Source organism: Siphateles boraxobius, unplaced genomic scaffold (genome assembly GCF_051911475.1).
Source record: "Siphateles boraxobius isolate OS27281-9 unplaced genomic scaffold, OSU_SipBor_1 6, whole genome shotgun sequence".
NCBI classification, from domain to species: domain Eukaryota; kingdom Metazoa; phylum Chordata; class Actinopteri; order Cypriniformes; family Leuciscidae; genus Siphateles; species Siphateles boraxobius.
In genome coordinates, this window is record NW_027509186.1 from 21,972,137 (window position 1) to 21,997,574 (window position 25,438).

At 38.6% G+C, this 25,438-nt stretch overlaps 1 protein-coding gene across 4 annotated transcripts in view; it reads right to left on the bottom strand.

Annotated features, from left to right (window-relative positions):
- Window positions 1–462: 462 nt before the first annotated feature.
- The window catches only part of nrip1a (nuclear receptor interacting protein 1a), a 37,560-nt gene continuing 12,584 nt past the window's right edge, over window positions 463–25,438 (bottom strand). For 2 of the 4 annotated variants that reach the window (XM_077208169.1, XM_077208168.1), the window contains exon 2: window positions 463–5,902. In XM_077208169.1, the coding sequence (XP_077064284.1) occupies window positions 2,356–5,574 (3,219 nt within the window). In that variant the 5' untranslated portion in view covers window positions 5,575–5,902 and the 3' untranslated portion in view covers window positions 463–2,355. Of the gene's footprint in view, window positions 5,903–10,770; window positions 11,208–25,438 lie in introns of those variants that run through there. The other 2 variants (XM_077208171.1, XM_077208167.1) reach the window with 2 other exon arrangements.

Here is a 25,438-nt window from a genome sequence, read left to right on the forward strand (position 1 = left end):
TGTGAGAGAGCAGAAGGTGAGGGAATATGATTTCTCTCCTCCGTTTCCTGAGAAGCAACCCTGTAGGCCTGAGGCAGGTTGCCCTTTTTTGTTGCAGAGTGTCCCTTTCTTCCAGAATACCTTTTTACAGTCCACTGATCTGTCTTGATGTTGGCCCCAGTGATGCACGAGGTCATCTCTGTCCTATCACTTCCTCTCACATCTATGTATGTCACTGCAACCGGCAGGAATTAAGGTCATGACTCAGGGCCCAGCAGCTAAAATTTAGGTCAACAGCAAAGTTTAGTCAGCCAAAGACAAGGTTTTTATGTACAACAAACATACTCTTAACGAATTCCTCCTAACTTACTTTTTGCATGTAAGATCACTGTTTTTGTGCAGCCAGGGGTCGAGCACAGGTCTAGAGACATAAATTATGACAATATAGTAAGAACAAAAAGCTCTTGGCAAGACAAACAACAGTTTATTCTGATTGTGCATTTCAGAACTTTATTCAAAATCTGTGCAAGTAAACACCCAAATGAAATGTATTTTTAGAGATAATGATACACAATAATACTCAAATGTATTGCAGTTAGCCTGCATCAAAACAACATTTTAAAACCAATAAAAGTCTTTGAAGCATCAGTGTAATCCATCTTTGTACTGTACAGTACGGAACATGATTGTTTACCTGTTTGTTTGGTTTTCTCCTTGTAAAAAATTAAATTGAGTAAAAACAAAATAAATATCTTCATATGCACATTTGTTCCAAAAGTTCAAACATTTTGCCCAGTGGTCTATTTCTCATGACAAACATACAGATCACATTTTTATGTATTGGGCTCCATGACATATATATATAGCCTATATATATATGTATGGTTAAGACTTCGAATTTTCCCATGTCCAGTAATACATAGGAACCTTCTCATGCATCTGCATGCAACAGGCAGCAGTGTACTCTTAAATATCTGACATAACACAAAATTTTGCAGAACAGATTATCATAGTTTAATCAGGAGACACATGCAAAAGGAGGTCAAAAATCATCCTCTAAAGTACATATTCACATGGCATTTACTTTGAAGTCTCTTTTAGAAATTTCAAAACTAAAATGCTTTTCATTCATACAAAATAGCTGTCTTTCATAAAGATTATGCTATGTACATAAATATAGTTTATAACGAGTCTTTAAATTGATGAAAAACAACATGTCAAATTTAAGACTGCAAAACATCACATGAGCAAACATTTCTGTGGGAATGGCCTTAATATCACAAACACTCCCTTTATTAGATCAACGTGTCTATTAACATGACAGGCAGCTGAGATTGGGCTGATTTGTTTCAAGTCGATGCAACAATCTCTTGCATAATAGAACAACATTTTATGACATGCTAATACCAAGACCTGTTTGTAAAGTACACAAATACAAAACATATGAGGGGGAAAAAAGCAATCATTTGTAGTAACTCTTGTGATTTGCATTCATCATCTTCTAGAGTATTGTAAAAACCCAATGCTTTCTTGACAGGTAAATGCTGAGAATGCATAATAAAGAATAAAGCACATCACAACATTGTTTTCAATGAGAGAAAGAGTTAAATTAAAGAGGAGATTGATAAAAGTATACACACTTCACATACCATATTGATATCAAGACCCCATGTTTTAATACTGATGGATTCTTATTCCATATTATCCAAACATGAAGATATACAGCTTTAAAACTGCTGTTAGTTTATCCGAACAATACAGAACCAATTAGAGATGCCTATCTTTTTTAAAAGGGTGATTTCATTTACTTCAATGTATAAATACGGTGACAAGCCTTTAAAGCCTTCCAGGCATAGACAAAAGTGACAATACATAGTTATTTCTTCGTTTCAGCATGGTAAATTGAAGAATATTCACTAACAACTGCTGAGGCACAATCTGTTTATACAGATTGTCATGTGCATTGTTGCATCATAACTCACTGCCTGAGGCCAAAAGTCCAACCATGTGTGGAGTGGGAACTGATATTGTTACGAATACATGAGGGCAAATCTGTCACACACCTTTCATAGAAAACATATTTCCTTTGCTGCTTAGAATGTAAAAAAGAAATCCGCCAGAAAGCAGTGCTTTTAAATATTCAAATGAACTTTGGTTTCATGTTCTGTGAACTAAATGATCTTTAATTCAAGTGAAAAATGTGTGATGCCTCAATAGAAACAAAAGTAGCAATCGGGTAAGTTGAGAGAATAAACACATTTCTAGTTCAAGCACAGATACTGGTTCACAAACTCAAAACTAGTACTTTTTTCAATGACCCGTTTAGCCGTGGTGAGTCACAACTAAGTGTTCCATGGTAATTCTGTGAATTTTGTTTCAAAGTTCAAAGGCCTCAGTATTACCTGACGACTCGTTTTTGACCTTTGTCTGCATTTGTCTCGAGCCTGCCTCCAGTCCCTCCCCCTCTTTTACCAGTTGTGCATTGCTCCTCTGGAGCATATAATACAAAATAGGGTTAGTCTTGGTAAACCGAGGTGAGTCGAGCCCATACTTTTGTGTTTGATCGTCTCCATTAACCATCCTTGCAGGGCCCTTCAAATCCTTTATGATACTGTAATCGATTGTTGACCTTGCAGGCTCCGGCTGTGTAATATGGGGAGATTCTTGCCTATGAACGCTTGCTTTTTTAGGAGATGCATTACTGGGGCTCAGGCTCTGGTGAAAGTTTTGAAACTCACCTTCATTACATGGTTGCTTGATTGTATTCCCATTCAGCACAACATGTGACGGTGAACTGAATGTACTCCTGGGCTGAGACAATTCCTTCAAGCAGTTGTCTGAAAGAAGCAGCTGCTTTAGAACATTGAAACTTCGGTTTTCATTAGACTCATTTGGTGGAAATTTAGCTGGTGGACTGTCTACCTCTGGGGGGCTAGATTGGTCTCTGGCCTCTAGATGTCCATCAGCAAAACAACCACTGTCGTCTTCTTTTATGATACCAGAATGCTCCAAATCCCTGGCCTGGTGACTCGAGGAGTTATGATATTCTAGTTCTACCGAACATTTCCGCTTTTTTGGGATCGTTGGTCCCTGGCTTTCAACTGATTCTTCTTTGACACAACCCCTGTTTAGGTGCTCTAACTTGTTTGGCTGAAGGGTTTTGTTGGGTCGTTTCTTTAGGAGATGACAGAGAAGACCATCTCTGGTGGAAGCCTCGGGAGACAGTGGTTCTTGCTTGATGTTTTCATGAGAATGATAACTGGTGCTTTTTCTAGACTCCAACCCTGAATTCTGGCATTGCTTTGATATTTTGTTATAGTCATACATATGAACCTCATCAACTGGCTCAATTTTTATTGTACTATCCAAAGGAGGACCATTTGCTTGGCCTACTGACTGATGTGTTCGTTTTTCCAAAGAATTGGCCTTGCCATGTTCTCGTTTTCGTTTACTGCCTACCTTTTCATTCTGAGGAGCATTGCCCAGAAGTAGCTGAAGAACTGTACGTCTTTCAAGCAGATTCTCAATTTCTGAGACATGCTGTGCTGCTTCAGGTACAGTTGAAGTTTTTGCCTTGTCCTCTTCCCACAGTGGGTTATTACTTTGAATTGGCGCAGTGAGTCTTTCAAGTAAAGTTGGAGGATGGTTAACTTTCAGCTCTTGGGTCATGAGTTTGATAGGGGGTAAAGTTGCCTTCACTGGAGGAGAAATGTCAGGGTTTTGTTTTCCACACTGAGCTAAATTCTGTAACAGTTTACTCGCACTAAAGGCAGGTTCTTTTAGTCTTACATCACTTGTGGATTGTTTTGCTTTACAAAGATCCAAGGGGACAGACTGAGAATGGGGAGACCCATAAAGTGTATATGGAGATGCACTGCTGTTGGAGTCTCGGCTCTGGGTGTACGTTGCCAAAAGTTGGGGACTTCTACAACTCAATCCACAGTGGCCACTAAGTTCACTTGTGTCTTTACACCTAGCTGTACTGAAAACACTCTGGCTACTTGTAGATGCACTAGTGACCTTAGGGATTACATCATGCAGCAAATCTGGATTATCCAGACATTTGTTTACTCTCTTGTTATTTTTGTGATCCAAGAGCAACTGTAATAGAGTGACCTTGTGATGAGGTTTCATCTCTGGACATGCATCCACTTTGACAGGTGGACTCTCAGACTTCCACCTATTTAATGAAGACTCTGGGATTCTGTCCAGTACAGGTGAGGATGAAGTAGATACTGGTGTTTGTACATTTGTTCTGCTCTTTAAAGAAAGGTCAATAGGAGAACAACTAGAGTAAGTGCTCTCAGCATCACTGCTGTCTTTTGTGAGACTGCTGTCAGGGTTTGAGTGCTCGCTGTCTGAAAAAAGCGGAGAGGCCAGAGTGCCAAGGGTACAGAGGTCATCTTTCAAGTGACCCTGTCCATTAATTCGCTGTGAGGTGTTGTGACTGTTGAGAAGCTGAAGTAGGAGACTGCTGCAGTTCTGTGACGGTCTGCCTTGTTTCTCAAAAGGTCGACGCTCTCTAAAGCGTTGTCCTGTTCGCATGGAACCTTCTGTCCTTCTTTGCCCTGAAGTTAGGCTTGGACTCTGTCTGCTGGAGCTTGTTGACAACAGTTGTGAAGAAGGTATTCCGTTCTTGGTGTGTAAGAGGCTTAGTCCATGAGTCTGGCTGGAAGTTGTAGGTTGTTTATCTTGTGTTTGCTGTGTGGCCATGGCTGATAGTCTTTCACTAGCTGATCGTCCAGAGTGTTGGGTTTTAAGGGCATGTTCTCGAGAGTACTGTTGCAGGTGGGCCTCACTGGAGAGCAAAAGAGCCAGTTGACTACATGCCACACTTGGTTTGGGTGATGGAGCGGGGCTGGATCTGATATTTACCAGGTTTGCCACGGCTTTTAGGCGCTCGGTACAAGATAGAGACTCGGGAGATGGGGAGGGAGTACTGTTCTGCAGTGCCTTAGGGGATTCTGAAATACTTTCCTGGCTAGACCGTCGACGTTGATAAGGCACACTGTTGCTGTGATTCTGCATTTTGCTCTTGCTCACTAACCCTTTGAGGTGACTCAAGGCAGGTCTGTGGCAAGGCACATCTGCACTGTCCTCTTGTGCAGGCTTGCTTATCTGGCAGGGGGCGTCCAGTGGCCTCAAACCTTGGATAATCTGCTGTGGCAGGGTCACGTTTTGAAGTCGAGAACTGAAAGACTGCAGCAAACTAGCTAGAAGTGTACTCTCTCCTTTATCCTGGGAGGAGCCATTCTGGCCACTGTGGTGGTCTTCACTTTGCCCGTTCAGTGAAACGGAGGGTGCTGTTCTCCGTTGCGTCTCACTCTCTGCCCAGGCCTCCGAGTTGAGTAGACGAGCCTTTCTGAGGTGCTGCGAGGCTCCACAGTGGGAATTTGTTCGGTTCTGCTCCTGTCGAGTGCCATTAGGCTGTGCATGCTCTGTCCCCCCGTCCTTATTCTTCTGCTCTTGGCTTCCACTTCGTGTTGCTGCCGCACCCTGTCCTCCTGCTACCTGATGCATGAGTAAACCTTCCAGATATGTTAATACAGCAGAATCCTGGTGTGTTTCAGGGCCAGGCTCTTCCCCATGAGTCATGTTCAATACTATAGTCCTTTGTATGGTTGGGCACTACAATAGAGGAGAAAATCGTTCTGTTATGTTCTACCAAGAGACCTTACAGTTTTTAGCTTCCAAACCTTGTTTTTTAGGTAAAATTAAGACCTAATGTAGATTCACAAGCCATTCCCCCATACAGGAGGCAAGACTATTGTTTATAATCATGTTTGCCATTGTTAAGAAAAGTACAGGATTGTAATGCAGTCAGTCTTGCGGGATTCCATGGCACTGGTTCTATACTTCAAAGCTCCAGGGTTGTGAATAAAATCACTGCCACATCTGTCCACAAGGTCGGCTGTTGACGATCCTGCACAAAAGAGAGAAACATGAACTATTAATATTATTAGCTAAATTTTGCATACCACATATTATTGTATTATACAAAGCAAATTCATCTAATCTTTAAGAAGCAGAATCATATTTAACATGTCATATGTTGATAAGTTTTAGAGGCAAAAGACACTGTAAATGTGATTAAAGAGCAAGTTATTTAAGATGAAACATGACAATGATCAAACCAGCAAGGCCAAAAAATATAAATGCAAGTGTTTTGACAGCCATTTCACATGCAAAAAGTCATAACCAACGATGGACTTTTTCATATAATGAAAGATTCACTTTTTCCTATGACAGCAATTACAATCCGTTTCTTGACTGAGTTTAATTTTTTCCTTCTCCAGACTCTTAAGCAATAGGAATTAGCTTGCCGTATCTCATTAAAAATGAATAAACAGGACTTGACTGTGGCACAAGACTACTTGATTGCTTTGACAGATATTAGGTAAAAAAAAATAACAAAGCAGAGTATCCTGAAGAGGATTAAATGTTTTGACAGAATTCTTGCCAAGATAGACCCACAGAACTGCCAGTTGAGAACTCAATTCTGTGTAAGACAACCACAGACAGCTAGCAGGTACTTTGGAACAGTCTTTCCATATATCTATAATGACTGGCAGGTTAAAAAATTAAACCGAGATAAAAGCAAAAATGCCACAGAAAGTGAAAAAAAATTATGTTATTATTTTAAAAAAACACTGTTTTAGGCTATATCTCTTATTGCTGATTTGCAGCAAACATTTACTACATGTAGCTGGCTGCTTTGACAGACATAGGTTAAATCGCTTAAAGGTTTTAAGAATTGGCTAAAGTTCCTTGCGATCAGACCCCTGTGTAATGTATCTCTCTCTCTCACCCTCTATGCAGTCACTGTCAGTGCCCGGAGAAGGAACACCCACATAATCCAGCCTAGTCCTTCACTTCCATGTTACCACAGTTGCTCTCACTACATCTCAAAATATACCACCCCTGGATCACACAGTGCCATTGGCTCTGTAGAATGATGCATTTATTGTGTATATGCGCAAGCCTGCTAAACGCTATACTCACCACACGACTCCCCGAAGTACAGTGAAAGTCACACACAAGCCTCTTGGTACACTAGTACCACAATTATGTCTACACATTAGAAACTGAAAACATAATTTGAGATTGAACTGTAAGCACTTAATCATGGAATACACACAAGGCTGACTTTGTCAGTGCTCTATGATCAGAGTGAAGGTCAATGGCTATGGTTGATTTGTTCTGCTAATAATTGGCACCTCTGGTTGTTCTACTTTGGCTGACATGGAGTGGACAGTACGGGATGACCTTATCAAGCCATCGGTCACAGAGATGTCAGAGTGACAGGCCAGAGAAACTCCTGTGCCACCAAACTAAATACCTCTAATTTGGAATAAAGCTACTGCTACAGACAAATTACTGAATGTAGCCTAAGTCTTAGAAAGACATTTTCAGCTATTTGGTAATGGTATGGGATACTACTATTTGTCAAAGAAATAGTCAAGGAGTTTCATTAAAAATTTGGTCCGAAGTTGAATCAGACTGTGAAAATTAAATCTTTGTCTCTTGCTGACCAAGCGTTATATCTAATGTGTCAAAGACTGGAAGAGGGTAATTGATTTGGGCCAACAGCAACAACACTTTGTACTATACTTGCGTCAATAGGCACTGTTGTCCTAATCCAATGAAAAGAGGAAACACAATACTGACAACTCCTTCACTCTGTTAAACAAATAATTTTAAATTATTTTATTTTAACACACTTCTCATCTCTAAAGAGGAACCTTTATCGAAATCAGATTTTTTTATTGAAATCAGATTTTTTTTAAACAGATTCGGTAACAACTTTCAAATCAAAGCTTTGCAAAGATTAGAAACAGCATTTTATGACAGCTGTGAGCTTCAAAATAATTGTGTAAGAAGCGATTGTAGTAGCCTCTCTTAAAATCTAGTTATATATGAGTCCGTTCACTCAGTTCTTTTCAGGGTTTTTTCATCACAATATTATCACCATCAGTGCAGGGAGAAGACGCTCCTGAATGAGGCCTGATATAAATGGAGAGGATGTGATATCTGGACTGGATCCCTCATTCTTCAATTGCAAGTTTGGAAGATTAATTGACCCCCAAAGAAATACCAGATCATAAATTACATCCACAGTCCAGAAACTGTAATCCATTTAGGCTATTTAAAATGCATGATGAGGCAAAAAGAGCAAAACCTGCTGCATGCCCTGTTTGAAGTCAAGGTCATTTACTCCGCCGGGGCTGTTTGAGTTGATGCAACAGCTGGCATCCATACAAAGCATTAGGTCCTAATAAAAAGCGACAAAGCTGCCCTTGTGATGTGCGTTCGTACCTGGCGTCTAGATGATGTGTTCTCGAAATAAAAAGGAATCTCAGACATAGTTGTGCCACTGCAACTGCTATGTTGTTGTTATCCTCTGGTTGCACACATAGGCACAAAAGCCTGTGGAACTACAACAACACATTCCTAAGATAGCGTTTGGTGACTCAGTCAATCAGGGCCATGCATCATTCAAACTAGGTCACTGTGACCTACTTAGAAACAAGCATTATGGGCATCATGCATCGACATTTCCCAGCTGGGGCACACCCCTTTAGTTAGGGCTTTGCCAGGTGCAATCTCTGACTCCTAGTAAAAGCATGGTCTGACCTACATTATGACGACCCTATGATGAGCTACCCTTTCACATGGGCAAGCATGGGCAATACCAGCATGTTTTAGCCAAGCAGAAGGAACCCTTTCCCAAGTAGACGGCAGAAATATACAGGGGCCCCTGTGTGTATCGTCACAAGACTCCAAACATAATTCCAGAGTCCTGACACAAGTAATAGTCTTGACCTTAGACTTGTAGATTTATGATGGCAGCATAATGTTAACAGGAACACTTAGAGAAGACTAAAATGGTTCATCTTCGACTACAGAATAACATGCATCTTTGTCGGTTCTCTTTCAGCCCAAAAACAAATGGCACACTGAAGTGATACCGAGTGCACTAAAGCTTGTCAAGGAAAAATTTAATTACTGCCCACAAACAGGAAATGAGAACAAACTAAATATTTGTACTCTTAATTCACTGTGGTAAATGGCCCAGTTTCCGGGGGTTGGAAATTACTTGAGGAACGTGAGCATGAGAATCAGTCTGTGCCCAAAAAACAAAAAAACAGATGATAAAAATACCAAAACTGACTTTGAGTACTTTAGAGGAAGTTTTTGGCTGTGTGAACTTGTACCCAACCTCCAGAAAGCTGTGACCTTTTTTAGGCTTCACACAGAAAAAACAAAAACAAATTTGCATTCGTAGTAGACATTGTGAGAATAAGTCAGATAGAAACTAATAGCTACACAGCGAGAGCCCGTGGCCCTTTAAAAGTCACCCTTCGCCTTAACTCAAGAGATCATGTTTATCAGGATCATAGTTTATGCCAGTCATTATGTAAACAGCTCTGACCAAGTATAGCAATCGACTGCCAGTACTGCAACGTGCAACTGTACTTGCAAAACCAAACACAAGTTCATATGACAAAATAAACAAAAGTCACATGGTGCAGTCTAAAGTGCAATATATATCAATGGTCTGAAAGTCCAAATCGAGAAGGAACCAAAGAACCCTTTTATTAATAAAATAAAAATTCACTGCATAGTTGCCTTAAGGGTCAGATGAAGGGACAGCATGTGCGTCATGAACCTCATGTCATCTGTTCGAGTCTTTAGAGATAACTAAGCAATGTTCTCATCCAAAACAGACAGCTTCCACTTTTTCCAGGATGTGATCTCATTACAAGTTACTGGCAGTACAGGTTATATGTCAGGCACGATGGGTCTAATCCAGTAGTTCTCAAACATTTTGTCTCCAAGGCCCCCCATTGTCAACAACAATCGATGGCCCCATGGTTTTTCCAGTTATTTGTGATTTACTGGAAAATAATTTTAAAAATATATTTTGTACTCACAATTTCCCAAAGTTCCATCATCCCAAAGTCCATGGGTTCCTTTAATTACTTTTTAGTTAAATGCCTGAAATAAGGTTTTGGTTTACAAGCTAAATATATTATCATGTTTATTCTAAAATGTAAAATACATCAGTAATACCCCGCTCATTAGTTTTTTTCAGCTTTTCATGTCTTGAAAAAGGCTATAGTGGCTTAATTTGGCAATATATTTGCGCTCCTGTAAACTATTCAACTCAAACTTTTACAACTTGTAGACTTTAAATAAATATTAAAAGAGCTGTCATAGGCTTAGTGGTGGTGACGCTGAAGTCATGCGACACCGGAGTTAGTTCGTTTATAGCCTAACTTCAGCTTTTTACTTCCAGTGATTCCATCAAGGCTTCAAAATGTATACAATTTAATCTTGATGAACAAAATGTGCAAAAATCCTAAACTTTTGTTGTTTACAGAGCTTATTTTCTGCAATAATCCAAAAGCCAGTGGGAAAAAAATCTTGTTGTTTTGTCGAGGGAACCAGGGTGATGCAAACTTTTGGGTTGGCCTACAAAATTACATCATTTCAGCAGCACTCTATGAAGATACTGATATGGCTAGAGACTTCATGATGTTAAACATATCTGACTGATTTCTTTGTGCATATATTTAAATAAGGGGGGGAGGGGGGGTACTAAATGCAAGCTAATTTTTAACAACCTAAAACTAATCACACAAATTATCTATAACAGTAGCAAAATAAGAAAATATGAAGTATTAAGACACATCCACAACTTCAGAAAGCTCAAATTCATAAGGGTCCCAGCAATGTGGAAGAGATATTTCTGCCATGCACACACTCATATACAATATACAATCTTACCTTCTTACGCAACAGTGACATCAAGAACAGGTACAGTGTAGTAATCATTTTGCTCTGCAGGCTGTAAGGTTTCATCTGAATACTAATATACCTCAACAACATCCTGCCCGTCTTTGCTCTCTCCTTCTGTCTCTCCTTTCTTTCTTTGGGGTTGACACCCTTCAGTGCCCTAGCCCTGACCAGTGAAGGAGGAGGGCAGCGGCTTGTCCTCTAGGCAGATAACCAAGGCCACTAATCAAGTGTGCGAGCACCCGGGTGGGGGATTAGACGCTCGCTCTGAGCAACTCAACACTAAAAGCAGCTAAGTGCGTGCACAACAAGGTCGTCATTAAACCTGTAGTAACCCTGTGGCTGGTCTCTCTCACTCTTTTTCTCGCCCACACACTCTTATGTGTGCCGCAACCACGCCGTTGGTGCTCAGTCACACAAAACAGGCTGACACACACAAGCGTAGCCTCTCTTTATACACCCTCACGTATTCTCGCGTACACACAGACCCACACGCCCACAGACGGCCCACTCTTTGCCGAATAGGGATAATTCATCATATTTTACAACTGACGGCTTTCTACCTCAGCTGAGTGATATTGCATCCTGGCAGCGTGACAGGAACAAGGCACCGCTAGCCCTTCTGACAGCCTGCATTTTGTGTCTTAGAAGATGCTGCGCTCTGTCGCCGCACACTTGCTTTTATATTGCAACAGCGCGTGTGTGCGTGTTGGTGAAGTGGAGCAGAGACTGGTCATGGCTTCTTGATTACTACAGTCGACTAAGAAAGCTAAGCCAAGCTGAAATGCTTCAGCAGACAAGACCTTTATGGCTTGAACTTGCCTTGCAGTGGTTAGTGATAGAATTTTTCCCCTTTTTTATTAACAGAGGAAAGTCTAACCAATGGCTTTCCAATGTGTGCAGCAAATGATCTGGAGAGAAAAGTTCTCATTTGGATCATTCGTCTGCTGCACATATGCTGTGAAATTCTCAAGGTGCTGGCATTAAGAAAAATACAGTCATTAGCCTAGTGTCTTAAAATACCAGCTGTTTTTTGCTATTTATACACACACAACTATTTTTACTTTGGCAAACAAACATTATATTTTAAGAGTTTTGTTTTGTTTGGGCAGTGCAAAGAAAAAAAAACCGGCATGTTTTGTTAAAAAATGTTTAAAAAAATGTAAAAAAAATGTAAAAAAGAAAATTAATAAAAAAAAACAGTTTTAAGAAAAAAATTAAGCCTGTTGCCTCAGCAACATGCAGCAGGTATTGATCATTAAATATACAATAAAGTAAGATTAAAAAAAAAATGCTGATAACCGACAGATTATTGCTTATAATCAAGTATTCAGTTTGAACTTGAAAAAATATGTTTCAAAATAAGCCTGCTTTAAATATCCAAATCAGATTGATAATAATAATAGTAATAATAATAAAAGGAAAGAAATGCCAATATTCGAGGATATGGTCACTGATACATATAGGGTAAAGCTGAAATAAGAGAAATTATAATAAATATAATAAATATATATAAAGTTCTAAAGTGCTAAAATCGCTAAAACAAATAAAAATAAAGCTAAATAAAATGCAGAACAGAATTAATAAAACGTAAATTAAAATTGAAAAATATAAGCTAGTTCAAAATAATAAATACTATAATATTATAATATAGGCCTATATATTTTTTTCTAAATGATAGATCCAAAAAATTGCCACGCTTTACTTTAAAAGGTAAATAACCAACCAACATGCATATGTTACATACAAAGATAAAAATATATTTAATCCAGTTGTGCCTTAAATTTTATCTAATATACCCCACCCAGGAGACCATTCACAGCATAATGAGCATGATTACGAGCCTAGCAGAAGAAATGAAGAGAGAATGAAAAATATCACTGCCTCTCCGTCTGAGAGCTGGGGATTAACACAAAATCTACCGTGCATGCACGTATTCGTGTAAGTGTGTTTGGGGATGCAGTGCCACCTTGACACATTGACATCAAGCTACTGTCATGTGACACTCTGTCATTGGCCACCTGGCAGATCCTCCACCTTCTCATGACCTCATCCTCCTGTGACCTGAGGCTCTGGGCACGGGCCCGGCCCGTCAGGCCCCTCCCTCTGCTCCCCCTGCTGCGGGAAGGTTGAACAGGTCATCGTGTCCTCATCTGTAATCCGCTGCCATTCGTCAGCAGTGGAGGCCGGAGGAGGCAGCCTCGCTACGAGGGGAGAATGCCCAATTAGGCAGCTGTCACACAAAGCAGAGGCAGCAGAAAGAGAGTGAGAGAGGAGAGGGGGAGGCCGGGGGGGAAATCATCCCCTCCTGTTTGTGGAGAGGACAAGCAGCTGCGGGTGCCAATTACATTGATATGTTAACCATTTCCACCCTAGAGCAGAGGGAGAAGGCAACGGGGCTCTCTAACCCTTACTTTGTCTCCCGGTGGAATTCCTCTCGTGGGGTCTGTTTACAACCGCCGTCACATTCGGCTGAGGAACTTGACTCGAATCATAGCAACTCCACTGTTAATAAAATAAAATAATTATTGCTGGAAAAGCATTCCTATATAACTTTCGCATTTGTGTCCCTCTCTGTTAATGACACAGGAATCCGTTTTGCAATAGTTCAAAGAGGTACTGCTACACATATAGACAATGAAAACAAGGCTGTCAATGGAAGCGTCATGCCCATTCAAGCAGATTTTATTTCGAGCCAAGTGGATATTCGATCCGACAACCTCATTCAAAAATGGTTTCCCATGTTTTTCCATATAGCGAAAATAAAGGGTGATCATTTTAAAAATGTCTATGTCATGTCAAATTAAATTTCACAATAGACAAATAATAATAATTAAATAATAATAAAAATATGAATTCAAAAATCCTCAGAATCTTTCACCACCTCATTTTCATTTTAGTAATTTTAACTACTATCTACTTTTACAAAGAGCAGACTATAGGACTTTCTATACTTTCATATACTTTCTATAGGAAAATCTTTTGAGGTTCTATACCATTCTTGGCACATCCATTATATATTAAAAGTTAAGCTGAATACTTCAATGTAAAATAAAATCATACACTACCGTTCAAAGGTTTGGGACTATTATGTTCACTGAGATGACTATATTTGATCAAAAATACAGTAAAAATAGTAACATTGTGAAATATTATTAAATTTTAAGATAAGTTTTCTATTTTCTAATATTGTAAAACTAAACTTCATAAATCATTCTAATATACTGATTTGAAACATTTCAGTTCAAAAGAACAGCATTTATTTCAAATATAAATCTTTAGTAATATTTTAAATCTTTACTGTCACTTTTGATACATTTTGTGAATTTTGCTAAATAAAAATGTTAATTTAAAACTATAATATCTTACTGACCCTAAACTTTTCAAATCTGCTGTAAATCATGACCGTATTACTGTTTAACATTCTGTTTGTGAACATCTATTTAAGCACCAGGCGAAAATAAATGTAAACTTGTACTTGAACATAATCTTGTTGTTATTACAGATTAGAAATGACCCCAGTCTTTTTTTATTGAATTCCTATTGGGGGGCTGGGGGGTGCAGCCCTTAATTAGGAGGGTTAAACTGTGCCGGACCCTTAAGACAGGTTATGCGGCACAAAAAGATACAACCCAAACTTAAACGCAAAAAGAGATAACACAGCTGGAAGCACAGCCTTTATCAAGACGAAGAGACCAAAGGGGACCATTTCTTATCCTGCAACTTATTTAAAGACCTCAGGTTCGTCTTTTCTCTACTGTCACAATCTCCTCCTGTTTCACATGCCCCGGATAGAACAGGCAAGTGCAGTTACCGAATGCTACAAGTTTAATCAGAGATGAATGAGGCGCTGGAAGGGAGAAGGAGCTGACTCGAGGCTGAATAATCGCTCCTCTTCTTAATTAAATGATTGAAGAAAAGCCAGCACATTAAAAGGAAGACGGTGCCTGGGTTCCCTGCCTTTTCCCTAGATGAGAGAGAGAAGTTATTAACACAGTAAAGTCTCTGCAGTCATCAGAACCAAACGCTTAAGTCTAGAGGAAGGAGCAGAGAGTTTTCAAGGATGTGACCGGACAGAGTCAACTGTCAACTTAAGACAATGTAGACAAAGAAACTTCATATAAGGCCAAACTTGAAACTGCAGCTATTACTGCCAAGCTTCGAAATGATTCAACTCAATATGTAACCAGTACATCGAATCAATCCAATACCTATGCTGCAGTATCTCTGATCTAAGCAATTCATTTAAACCCTTACAACCACGTTTCATTTAAAAGCATGTCAACACACAACGTTATACTACTAGATAGGCAGTAAATCCTTTACATGCATTTCCATCAACATAAAAACAAACCACTATCTGCTATTTAATTTGGTCATATTTCCAAATATCCAGGGGTTCATCAAATATGATAGGGAATTCTGTGAGGACTAAAAGCAGACACTGTGTTAGTGAAACTGGATGTGTTAACAAGTTACATAAGCAGGTATCTTTCATTTTCATGTCATGGAGGTGCCATGAATAACACAATACCAACAATCTGCTAAATTAAAAAACTCATTCCTACATATATACCAACATTAGGAATGCCCTGATACTCTTTAAAGTGCTTTGGAGTCTAATATAAATTACAATTCTATATAAACATGATAATAGTTCTGTAACCTACATACATACATATATATATATATATATATATACATATATATATACATATATATATATATATATATACACATATATATATAAGTACCACAGTATTACCATCCCTGTACTATGGTATCGCCACACCACTTTTTAGGATAAATAATAACAAACCACTCTTAAATGAAATCATCATAAAGCCTCAGGAAGCAGCAATACTTTTTCAGATCCTCAATTGTAACTCGGCATCTAAAATGTGCGGTGGACATCTACCCACAGAGCAGCTAGCGCTAGGCCTCCACAGCACATGGGCTTTTTATGTGTCTCTCCTGTGTTCCTGGCCTGCTCTCTTTACTACGGCCTGCTCCCAAAAGAGCTGACGGTACACTTTCCATCGGTTTGACTTAAATAATAATAAGCACTTTTGAAGGACTTGAAAAAGACAAAAGTAATGAACAACTCGAGAGAGGCAATCGTTGTCCTGACACAGACGGATGGACATGGCAAGGCCTGTCAGTCCTACAGTTGCTAATTAGCAGAAATGAAGTTGGATTAAAAACTTAATGGGGAGGAGATAACAGTGCAAGACACAAAGCTGAACGATTCAGCAAACCTTTGACAGGCCTGTCTCTTTAAAAGTAATGTTTACACAGTTGTTCTCCCTCCCTCTATCCTCTTGTCCTATTTTCTGTTTTGTTATTTATTAATGAGTGTCAAACAGTAGCATAAACACTTACGAACGATAACGATAATGTCCTTGGTCATGCCTGCAGCACTTCGATGTTCTGTACTTAGAAGGGTTGAATCAGTTTTGGGATAGAGTGATTGACACTTTGATGCTATCGATTAGCATTTCTAAGTTTTACAATCATGACTTAAAAGGATTGAAATCAGAGACAACTTCCTTGAGAGGGGTTCTAATGTGCTAAAGCGTGCTTTTGCATGCTAATAGTAAGGGGTGTAGAAATTATCTAAAAAGTGGTGAGGGTATAATATAAATATTTAGCTTGCTTTACGAAAATTAATTAGATAATTAATTCGATAATTAGAAATTAATACATTTTCTAAAGGCAATTAAGTTAGTGCTAGCCATGATATGATTACCATTTGCGCATTCATTCAACTGGGTGACAGAATTAGCTTCCAATTGGATTTAAAGATGTTATTTAAAGTTATCGGCTACTTCTTTCTACTGTGCCAAATCAAACTCTTAAAAATGATTATTTGCTAGAAGTTGAGTCTACAATTCATCTTTTAAAGTATTGTTATTGTCAACTAAAACTTAAAAATGTTTTCGGTAATTGAAACAAAGCTAAAATAAAATATAAATATAAAATGAAACGTTGACGTGAGAAAATTACAAAATACAAATGAAATAAAAATAAATTCCTACTAAATAAAAATATATTTTTTTTAAACTTCAAAATAAAAATAATTCAAAATATTAATAAACACTATATTAGTATTTAAATAATACTAAAATTACACCGATTGGTCAGTGTACACAGGTGAACGCCCCTTAAGAAAGGCTAACGGTAGACGTGCTAAACCAGGCTAATAATATAAAGCTTCGTTCTGACTAGTCAGTTATGAAAATATGTAGTTTTTTTGCACATCTTTATTTTATAGATTATAAATATATCATACGTGGTAATGTATCTACTTCCTTTATTATATCACAATAGCATCCGTTTTACAGAGAATGGAAGCATATGCCATCTCAATCTCCTGAGTGCTCAGTACTGATCACATAAAAGAACTATAAAGGCTTGAAACAGCACAGAATTTAAAGGTGCATTAATTTCGGAGCCGAGTTTGAGATAACTCATACCTAAGTCAAATAAAAACCCCTGACATGACAAACGGTCCTACCGAGCGGCAGCCAGAGAACAGCATGTCTCAAGTTGTCTGCAAATGGGAGAAATGAATAAAAACGGCTGAGCAAATGAGGCCCTGGCTGCGCTCACACAGAGCAAAGTGAACTGTTTACTCAGAGCACACAGGGGAAGATGACTCGCTCCCTCCCTTCCCCCAGTCTCTTCCTCAGTAACACACACTCTCGCTCTCTGTCTGTAGTGAGTGAATGTCAGAGGGTGAGTGTGCGTGACCTTGAGTCACGTCAGAAGCACAGCGAGGGTCGTGCTGCCTGAAGGCGTCCTTGAACTGCATCTGCAAGACAAACCCTTCAAAAATAAACCCTTCACGGTATCCTGATAGATATCTCAAATATCCTGCCTTTCTTCAATGGCCATCTGTGCTATCAGTCCCAGTGATGAAAAATTTCATAGAGCCGTGTACCTCTACCCTCACACCACAGTGGAATCGCACAGTTATGTGCTGGTCTAGTCAAAGATATGATTTGCAATATGAAGGGCCAGGCAGTGCATCATCTACTCTAAGAGATGACAAGGGGGGAATAGAAGAATAAGAGTGCTTAAAAGGAGGTCAGATAGCTTTTGCACACTGATGTAGTGTTGAACACCATCCATAACAGTTACATGCATGCCAAATAATGCAATTACAAAAAGGATGCACATGAATTTTTAAGTGTATCTAGGGTGACCAGACGTCCCGAAAAATTCGTGACAGTCCCGAAATCTAAGCTGTTGTCCCGAATCCGGCCCTAATTGTACCGAAAATTATACTAAAGCAAAATCTTGAGTAGTTGTTACTAGTTATTAGTTATGATAAAACATTAAAAACTGTCTGTGGAGGTTGAGTCGTCCTGCAGCCAGCCCCAGCCGACTGCTCATTGGCTGCAGCATATTTTTTGTTTCTTTTTTTTAAGTTCTACAAAGATACCGTAGGCGCGAATTTAGATATGCATTGATATGCTCATTTTCATTCATTGATTCGTTTCGTTGACATGGCTGGTGTACCGGAACATTCAGCTAAGAAATTAAATTTAAAAAATGTCACTAATTCAATACACACCATTTTACGTAATTACAGCTTGCCACCTCAATGCATGATTGAAGTACTCCGAATGCTATTGCATTAACACTTCGTTGGATGTCCACCCTAGATAGGGTGGCTTTTTCTGGCAATTCAAAAACAGATACATGCAGAGCATTTACAACGTGAACGATGACAGATTCTCAGAGGCCCGGGCCCCCTTCCGAGGAAGTAGAATTGACCCCCTCGGCAGATGAAACCCTACACCCTGCCAATCGTGGCCCCACTGGTACCCAGCTGTTCTTGTCCTGCACTTGGGTGTGCTTTAGCCTGCATAGAGCGGTTTTTAGTTTAACCTCAGGAGGGTGATCAGGAGGAGACGGAATTCAAAGTTGTTCATCATCCCGGCCTGGTATGGCTGAAAACATGTTGCCAGATATCTTATCTGGAAATACAACGCATGCAGGTTGCACTGCAGAGCTAAGTTTACACAAGTCAGTGGAATGCTAGGACACATTTGCCTTTCACAACACTCAAGTGCAGGTGTACTGTGACAAGAAGTAGAAATGTAGCTCGTTACTATTGAAATTGGCGAACACATGGGCGAGAATGCTTGTTCTTGCCAGTAATGCTCTGTAGGGATAGGGATATCTTGAGTATCCATTTCTTATAAGGCAACATGCTGAACAACTGCCAGGGGTCCTGATAAGGACCGAGATGAGGTGACCCTGAGATCAGAGGTTACGTTCATGGGCAAAAATGGAAAGGCTGATTAGTTAGTCTGTCTTCCCCTTTAAGACAAAGGTCAACGTCACGGACCATTAGAAGTGATCCAGAGAGCTGGGTGACATAGCTTAAATAATCAGTAAAGAAATTGAATAGAATAACAAGTAAACAAAAAAGAATAAAATACCAATTTATTTTTAAGGCAATTGACAAAATAAATAAAAAAGATTTGATGTAAATTCCATATGCATTTTCTCTGAATAAAGAAATTAATTTTAATTAAATTGTAATTAAAAAAAGTAAGCTTTTTAATGTTGCTTAAGTTTAAGTCTGAAACACATTCTCATACTTGCTCTTTAGGAAACCTTAAGGTCATGGTCATGACATTTCATATAATTTTTTAAGCATATTTTTGAGTCACAATCACAATGTGTTTAAACATGTTTCAATTGCACACGCTGCTATGTGTTAAAACTAAACACATTTAAGCCGTGCCAATTTAAACATCGAGCGCAAGACACGAAAGAGAAGAGAAGATTTGAGCACCTATCCGAAGCGCGCACACGGAAGTGCATGTACAGCACAAAAATATTGAATTCTCTTTCAAGTATTTTAAATAGTTTTCTTAGTCTGTTCATTTGTGCCACCTGACATTTTGGGGTTTTAAGATACCAAAATTTTAAATAATAAATACTAAATGTACTGAAGATAAATTTAAACTAAATATGTTTTATAGAATGAAGTGATACACGTCACAGGTTTATCCAATTATTTTAAAGGATTATGGACACAAAAATATGCAGGTCAGGTCATTAACCCCCATCTGAAAAGCATTTTAAAATCATAATTTGCATTGCTTGCAAATATATAAAGAATATTAAATATATATTTCCAGCTATAGTGAATTATGTAGAAATGTTTCATACAGAGAGTAATGAATCAATGCTATATTTATATTTGTAATAACCTTTCAGATCAATGTAATTCTATTTCCACAAGACACCAAACTCCATTCCAAGCCATTTAAACTTATTTCACAGGGACTCTTGCTTTGTGCTGGAGAAAATAGGTCACATATAGTCATCCACTTTTTTACTGGACAAAAGAAAAGTTCAGCTGAGTTTTATCACATAACTCAGCAGAGACCACCTTCATTAACCCCAGCGAAGAGAGATCAAGCTCTCATATTGCCAGATGTGCTTTGGAGCCCTTATCAGCCAGCATGTATGTGAGACAGGCTGATCTTAATTAAATACTGCTCCTATCCAAAGGCTATGCAGTACGCTCGGTTTTACTCCCTTCACTGCTGCCTTTTCCCATTCAGGGAGGAGATTATTTCAGCAGCTAATGGCGGAGGACTCTAAAAATCCCTTGCCTTATTAAGTAACATATTGTGCCTCATGCTATCTTAAGCAAATGGTTTCGCTGGAACTCGCTAGAATTCAAAGCTGAGACCTAACACCACGGCTTTGGTCGTGACAGGTTGCCTCATTTTGGAGCCACGTTTACTCACTTGTTAGGTCGCAAATCCTAGATGTCACAATTCTCAGTTTTAACTCATCAATATCACCAGTCACGTGTATGTTTTCTTTTTTAATGCATGTTAAAATCTTGTGTAAATGGCAAGTCTGTGAATTTGACATTAATTTAGTGCATCTCATTTTTTAAAGCAACTAAAATCTGTACATTTTCTGTTCACAGGACATGTTCTTGCATAGACAGCTGATGGATTGCAGTAGAATGTAACAGAAGCCATAAGATGCTTTTTTAACTAAACTACTTTAAGTTTAACTACTTTCAACTTCAACACAATGTCTTAAATGCAACTATATGTCATGAGATGCTGACAAACACCAAAAGACAGTACTTTACATAGACCATCAACTTTAAAACATTGCAGAACAAATGCAACAAAACTTGTCTAGTGTAAACAGCTGAAGTCTACCACAGACAGAAAGACAAAATCAATTGCAAAATATTACTGTGAACTGTTGACAGTGATTGGTTAATGTTCACTGATATGGAAATAGAACAAACAATATTGTCCTCGAACACATTATGTAATATCAATTCAATGTTTTGGTATGTTATTAAATTATCTTGACTATTTTTTAGCATATATTGAAATATGTGCTATATACACATTGCATATAGTGTATACAAACTGTGAACAAGAACGTTCAAACTGTCCTATATATGTTATTAAATTATCTTGACTATTTTTTAGCATATGAAATATGTGCTATATACACAGTATATATAATTTTCACTAAAAATACAGTTGCTATGTTAACCATTACACCGTGTCCTAACTACAATCGACGCGCGATAAAAGGTATCTTTTCCATGTTAATCAGAGTTTTTGTCTTAACCAGCCGCGACGGCAACACGCAAATTTTACAATTGGTTTCTATTTTTCTGCGATGTCGTGGCTGGAACAACAAACACAAAGTGTGGCAATGATAATCTCAGGTACTGTTTATGTGCTTTATTAAATGTTAAAACCGTGTAATGTGACTTTGAATATCATTTAGTGCTCCTAACTTTGTAGCTGTAAAAGCAACAATGGATAATTCACCTCAGATCTTGAAATTAAACAAATGGAAACAAGAACGTTTAAACTGTGAACAAACAAGTGTATTCTTTGACAAAGATTGTTTTCAGTATCTCTGTAGCCTATGTATTTTTAATAATGCTTTAATGGTGTTAATATTTGTGAATTTAATTATGTAGTCTACTAATCCATTTTCTTGGGAGTGCCGTCAAGATTACTCTCTGGTGCTGTGCACTTGCCGTGAGACTCCGCCCACACGCTGTTCTGATTTTGATTGACTTTGATGCATCTCGCAGTCGCGTCACGTCTAGTGTGGACAGACAAATTATTTGTCGCTGGAATCTTATCGCATCGCGTCTGGTTAGGGCACGGTGGAGCCACCAAAAAAAAGAGATTTCACATATTAATTAATTTTTGGTTTTACGGTTATAATAAATGTGGAATTTGAGGTAACTGGTTACTATATTAAATGTTTCATTGGTACTCCATTTTTCCAATACAGTCAAGCCCGACAGAGTTCAATGTTAATAACAAGCTAGTGTAAAAATAGATTTTTTTTGTGCTCTGGAAAAGGTTCTTGTGTTGGCCTACAGTGTGTGTTTTGTGTCTTTCACATACCTTCCAGCCTGCAAACTGTCTGTCTAACCCTCGCCCGACCTTCAACCGAAAGAGAGGCAAACATGGTTGACCTGCCACTAAACTTTCCCCGGCTGGATGATAAGCACTTGTTTAATTATATTCATCTACATGGATCTGACATTGTTCCAGGATGATGTCAGAGCTCAGCAAGGTTAGCGGGAGCTGAAAGTGGATGGGAATGTTAAAGCCACCCACTGCAGCACTTTGCAGGCAGCAACTTTATTTTCTGCTTTGTTCCACGAGCTCAGAGGGCAGCTTCACTATCCGCTGTTACCGAGGTCATACAAGGACATCTGCCGAATACGGGCAAACCAGTTGGGAACAGTGTGGAAGATGGTGTTAGAGAAATAAATGTCACTCAAACGAGAAATAAGACAGCTCTGCGTGCTAATAGTTTGTTGGATGCTAGCCCACAATAGAATTTTTAAACAAATGAACTTAATTTTGGTTCAATACACTATAAAGGCCCGATACTCACAGCACAGTTGTTTTTTTGTTCTTTTCTTGGGGGTAAAAACAAGTTTGAAAGACCTGAGCAGCAGTACACCATTAGCAAACATCCCAATGACGCTTACACTGCCACAAGCGGTGTTTAGATGAACATGTAACAATGAGCTGTAAGCTTTCCTTTCAATAAATAACCACACAGCAAAAATGACAGCGGTGACAAAACAGCCGTTAAGAAAGCATCCGATCATATGGATGTGGATATGTATGCATGAGTGCTTTAATTCGGAACTCCAATAAAGTCACATCATGTTTATGTAGCACTTTTTACAATAGAAGCAGCATTACTGTATTAAACAAAACAAAAAAGTGTGTTTAAGTGTAGCTTTCAACTAAAATTACAACTTTAATTTCTATCTACTATAAAGCAGCTCTCCAGTGTGTTCACGTTTTTACTCGCGAAGTCTGACCTCGACGGACTGAACAGAAGAAATGAACCAGAGAAATGTCTGCTTCAAAGAAGGCGGAGCCACAGACCACACCTACCCATTACGCAATCACTACAGACCAATGATAGTTCAAAGGTGTTTACCAGCCAGAGGAAAGTTTTCTGACTTTTGCAAGCTGTTTCAAACTCCCAAAACAAACTTAATTTTTGCCTGATTTTGTTCAAAATTAAGTCACTTCGGTTTCGTTTCAAAGTATATCGGGGACTTAATAGTATCGTTTTCAGTGTTGTTACTTTCAAGCTTCACATTTGTTAAAATTTTCTAAATTTGAGTGATCGCGATCACATTAAGGAACTATATTTTTCAAATAACATCTTTTTTTAACCTAAACGATTGGTGTTGGCATCTACATGAATGACATGTGGATGTTTTCATGACAAGAGCAGGTCTTGTGAAGTGATCAATCAAAGGCAGGTCAATTCCCTTTGATAGATAGGTTTACGTGCGTGCAGTTCAGGAGGGGAAGAGTACGCAGGGCTGCTATAAAACATCTTTAATGGCTGAACCCAGTGCTGCTCCAGTCTTCATCTCATTTACAGGCAACTTGGATGTTTTATCACCTTCAGCTCTCCTTGCTGGCCTCGCCACCCACACGAACCGAGCGGGCGGATGGTGGATGAGCAGACCTGGGCGCCAATTATGTCATTGCCCTTATTTACGCCATTCAAATGTTTTCAGGTCATCTCTAATCTCTTCCTAATCAGCGAGTTCAAACCACAAAAAAGATCATATCTTTTCAAAAAACAGGCCAGCTAAATCAGAGACGTTTAGCTATGAATGTCAGACAAACCACAGTTACATAAAAAACAAAATGACACATAAAAGTTTAAAATTATCAGCCTGCTGTGCATAAAATGGAGGTTAACCGAAGCATATGTGAAATTGTGTCACTGCAGTTGACCGGAGTTAAGGTCTGTGTAGCACAGGGTCACGTCGACGTGCATCAAACGGGTATTAAGGTCGTAGCTGTCGTTTTAGATTATCACAAAATCCCCTTAGATTCACTTTGAAAACAGATCGATTTGCCTGTAAGTGGACTCCGAGTACAAGTTATCCTATCTTATGTAACACATACTGTGCTAGTGAGATCACTGGACTAGAACCTAGTCATTTGTGTGACAGTGACAAAATGTAGATGTTTACATGTACAAAAAAACTACTACGTACAGAGTACAAAAAACTACTACGTACAGATTAAAACAATAAGGTTCTGCTTTCAGCAAGATTTAACAATCCAACAAGTGGCCTCCATTTTATGCACTTTGGCCCAAATAATTCTATCCGAGCGTAGCAGTTGATTCCGTGTTCTAGTTCCTTTCTGCTGATGCCACAAATGAACACAGTACAGCAAAAAAAATTACCATGAGGTCGGTGGTAAGAACAATAACATCAGTCTGCCCTTGCACTGATAAAAATGATTTTGTGGTGAAGTAAATACTACATAAAAAAATGTTATCTACATGAAAAAGTTAGTTCAGGCAATAATTTATAAAACTATCTAAATTCTATATTAGTACTCAATTCAAGCGTGTAGAAATGAAAGCGTAAATATTAACATTTTAAGAGTAAAATTACTCTGATTTTCTGATACTGGTGTTCCCATCAAGCACTGGGCCTTGAATAATTATGAGGTTGATTTTTCACTGTTTTCCAGCTGTATTTACACTGTTGTATTATTGCTTTTGTTGTTAGGATTAGTAACTTGCCATTTTGTGACATTTGGAGTTCATTTTCTACTCAAAGTGACACATTCAAACACAAAAACGATCCATCAAATGTTACCGTCATTGTGTATTTTCTACCAAGTATTGAGGTCTTTGTGTTCAGGTGCTACATCCCTTCTGATATGTAGATATGTTGTGTCACACAATATCTGTTGTATTAGCAACTGTTGCTCTGTACTTGTACTCTGCATAATGACAAATAAAGTTGAATCTGAATCTGAATCTGAACAAGTTAATACATCCGAAAAATCATCCGCACCCCAAACTTTTGAATGTATGTACTGTATGTATGTATATTACCCACCACAAATTAAAATAATGATCACTTTCAACACAGTTCATCTTAAATTGCATAACACCTTGACCTTACTTGAGGCTGTTACCTTCCACAAATAAACAAATCATGTGTTCAGGTCATCTGACACACAGAGCTTTCTTCACGAAGCCTTGTTTTCACCTCAGCTCTAGAGAGATCATTGTTCACAATTAACTCAAATCACGGGTCGAGGGAAGATCATGT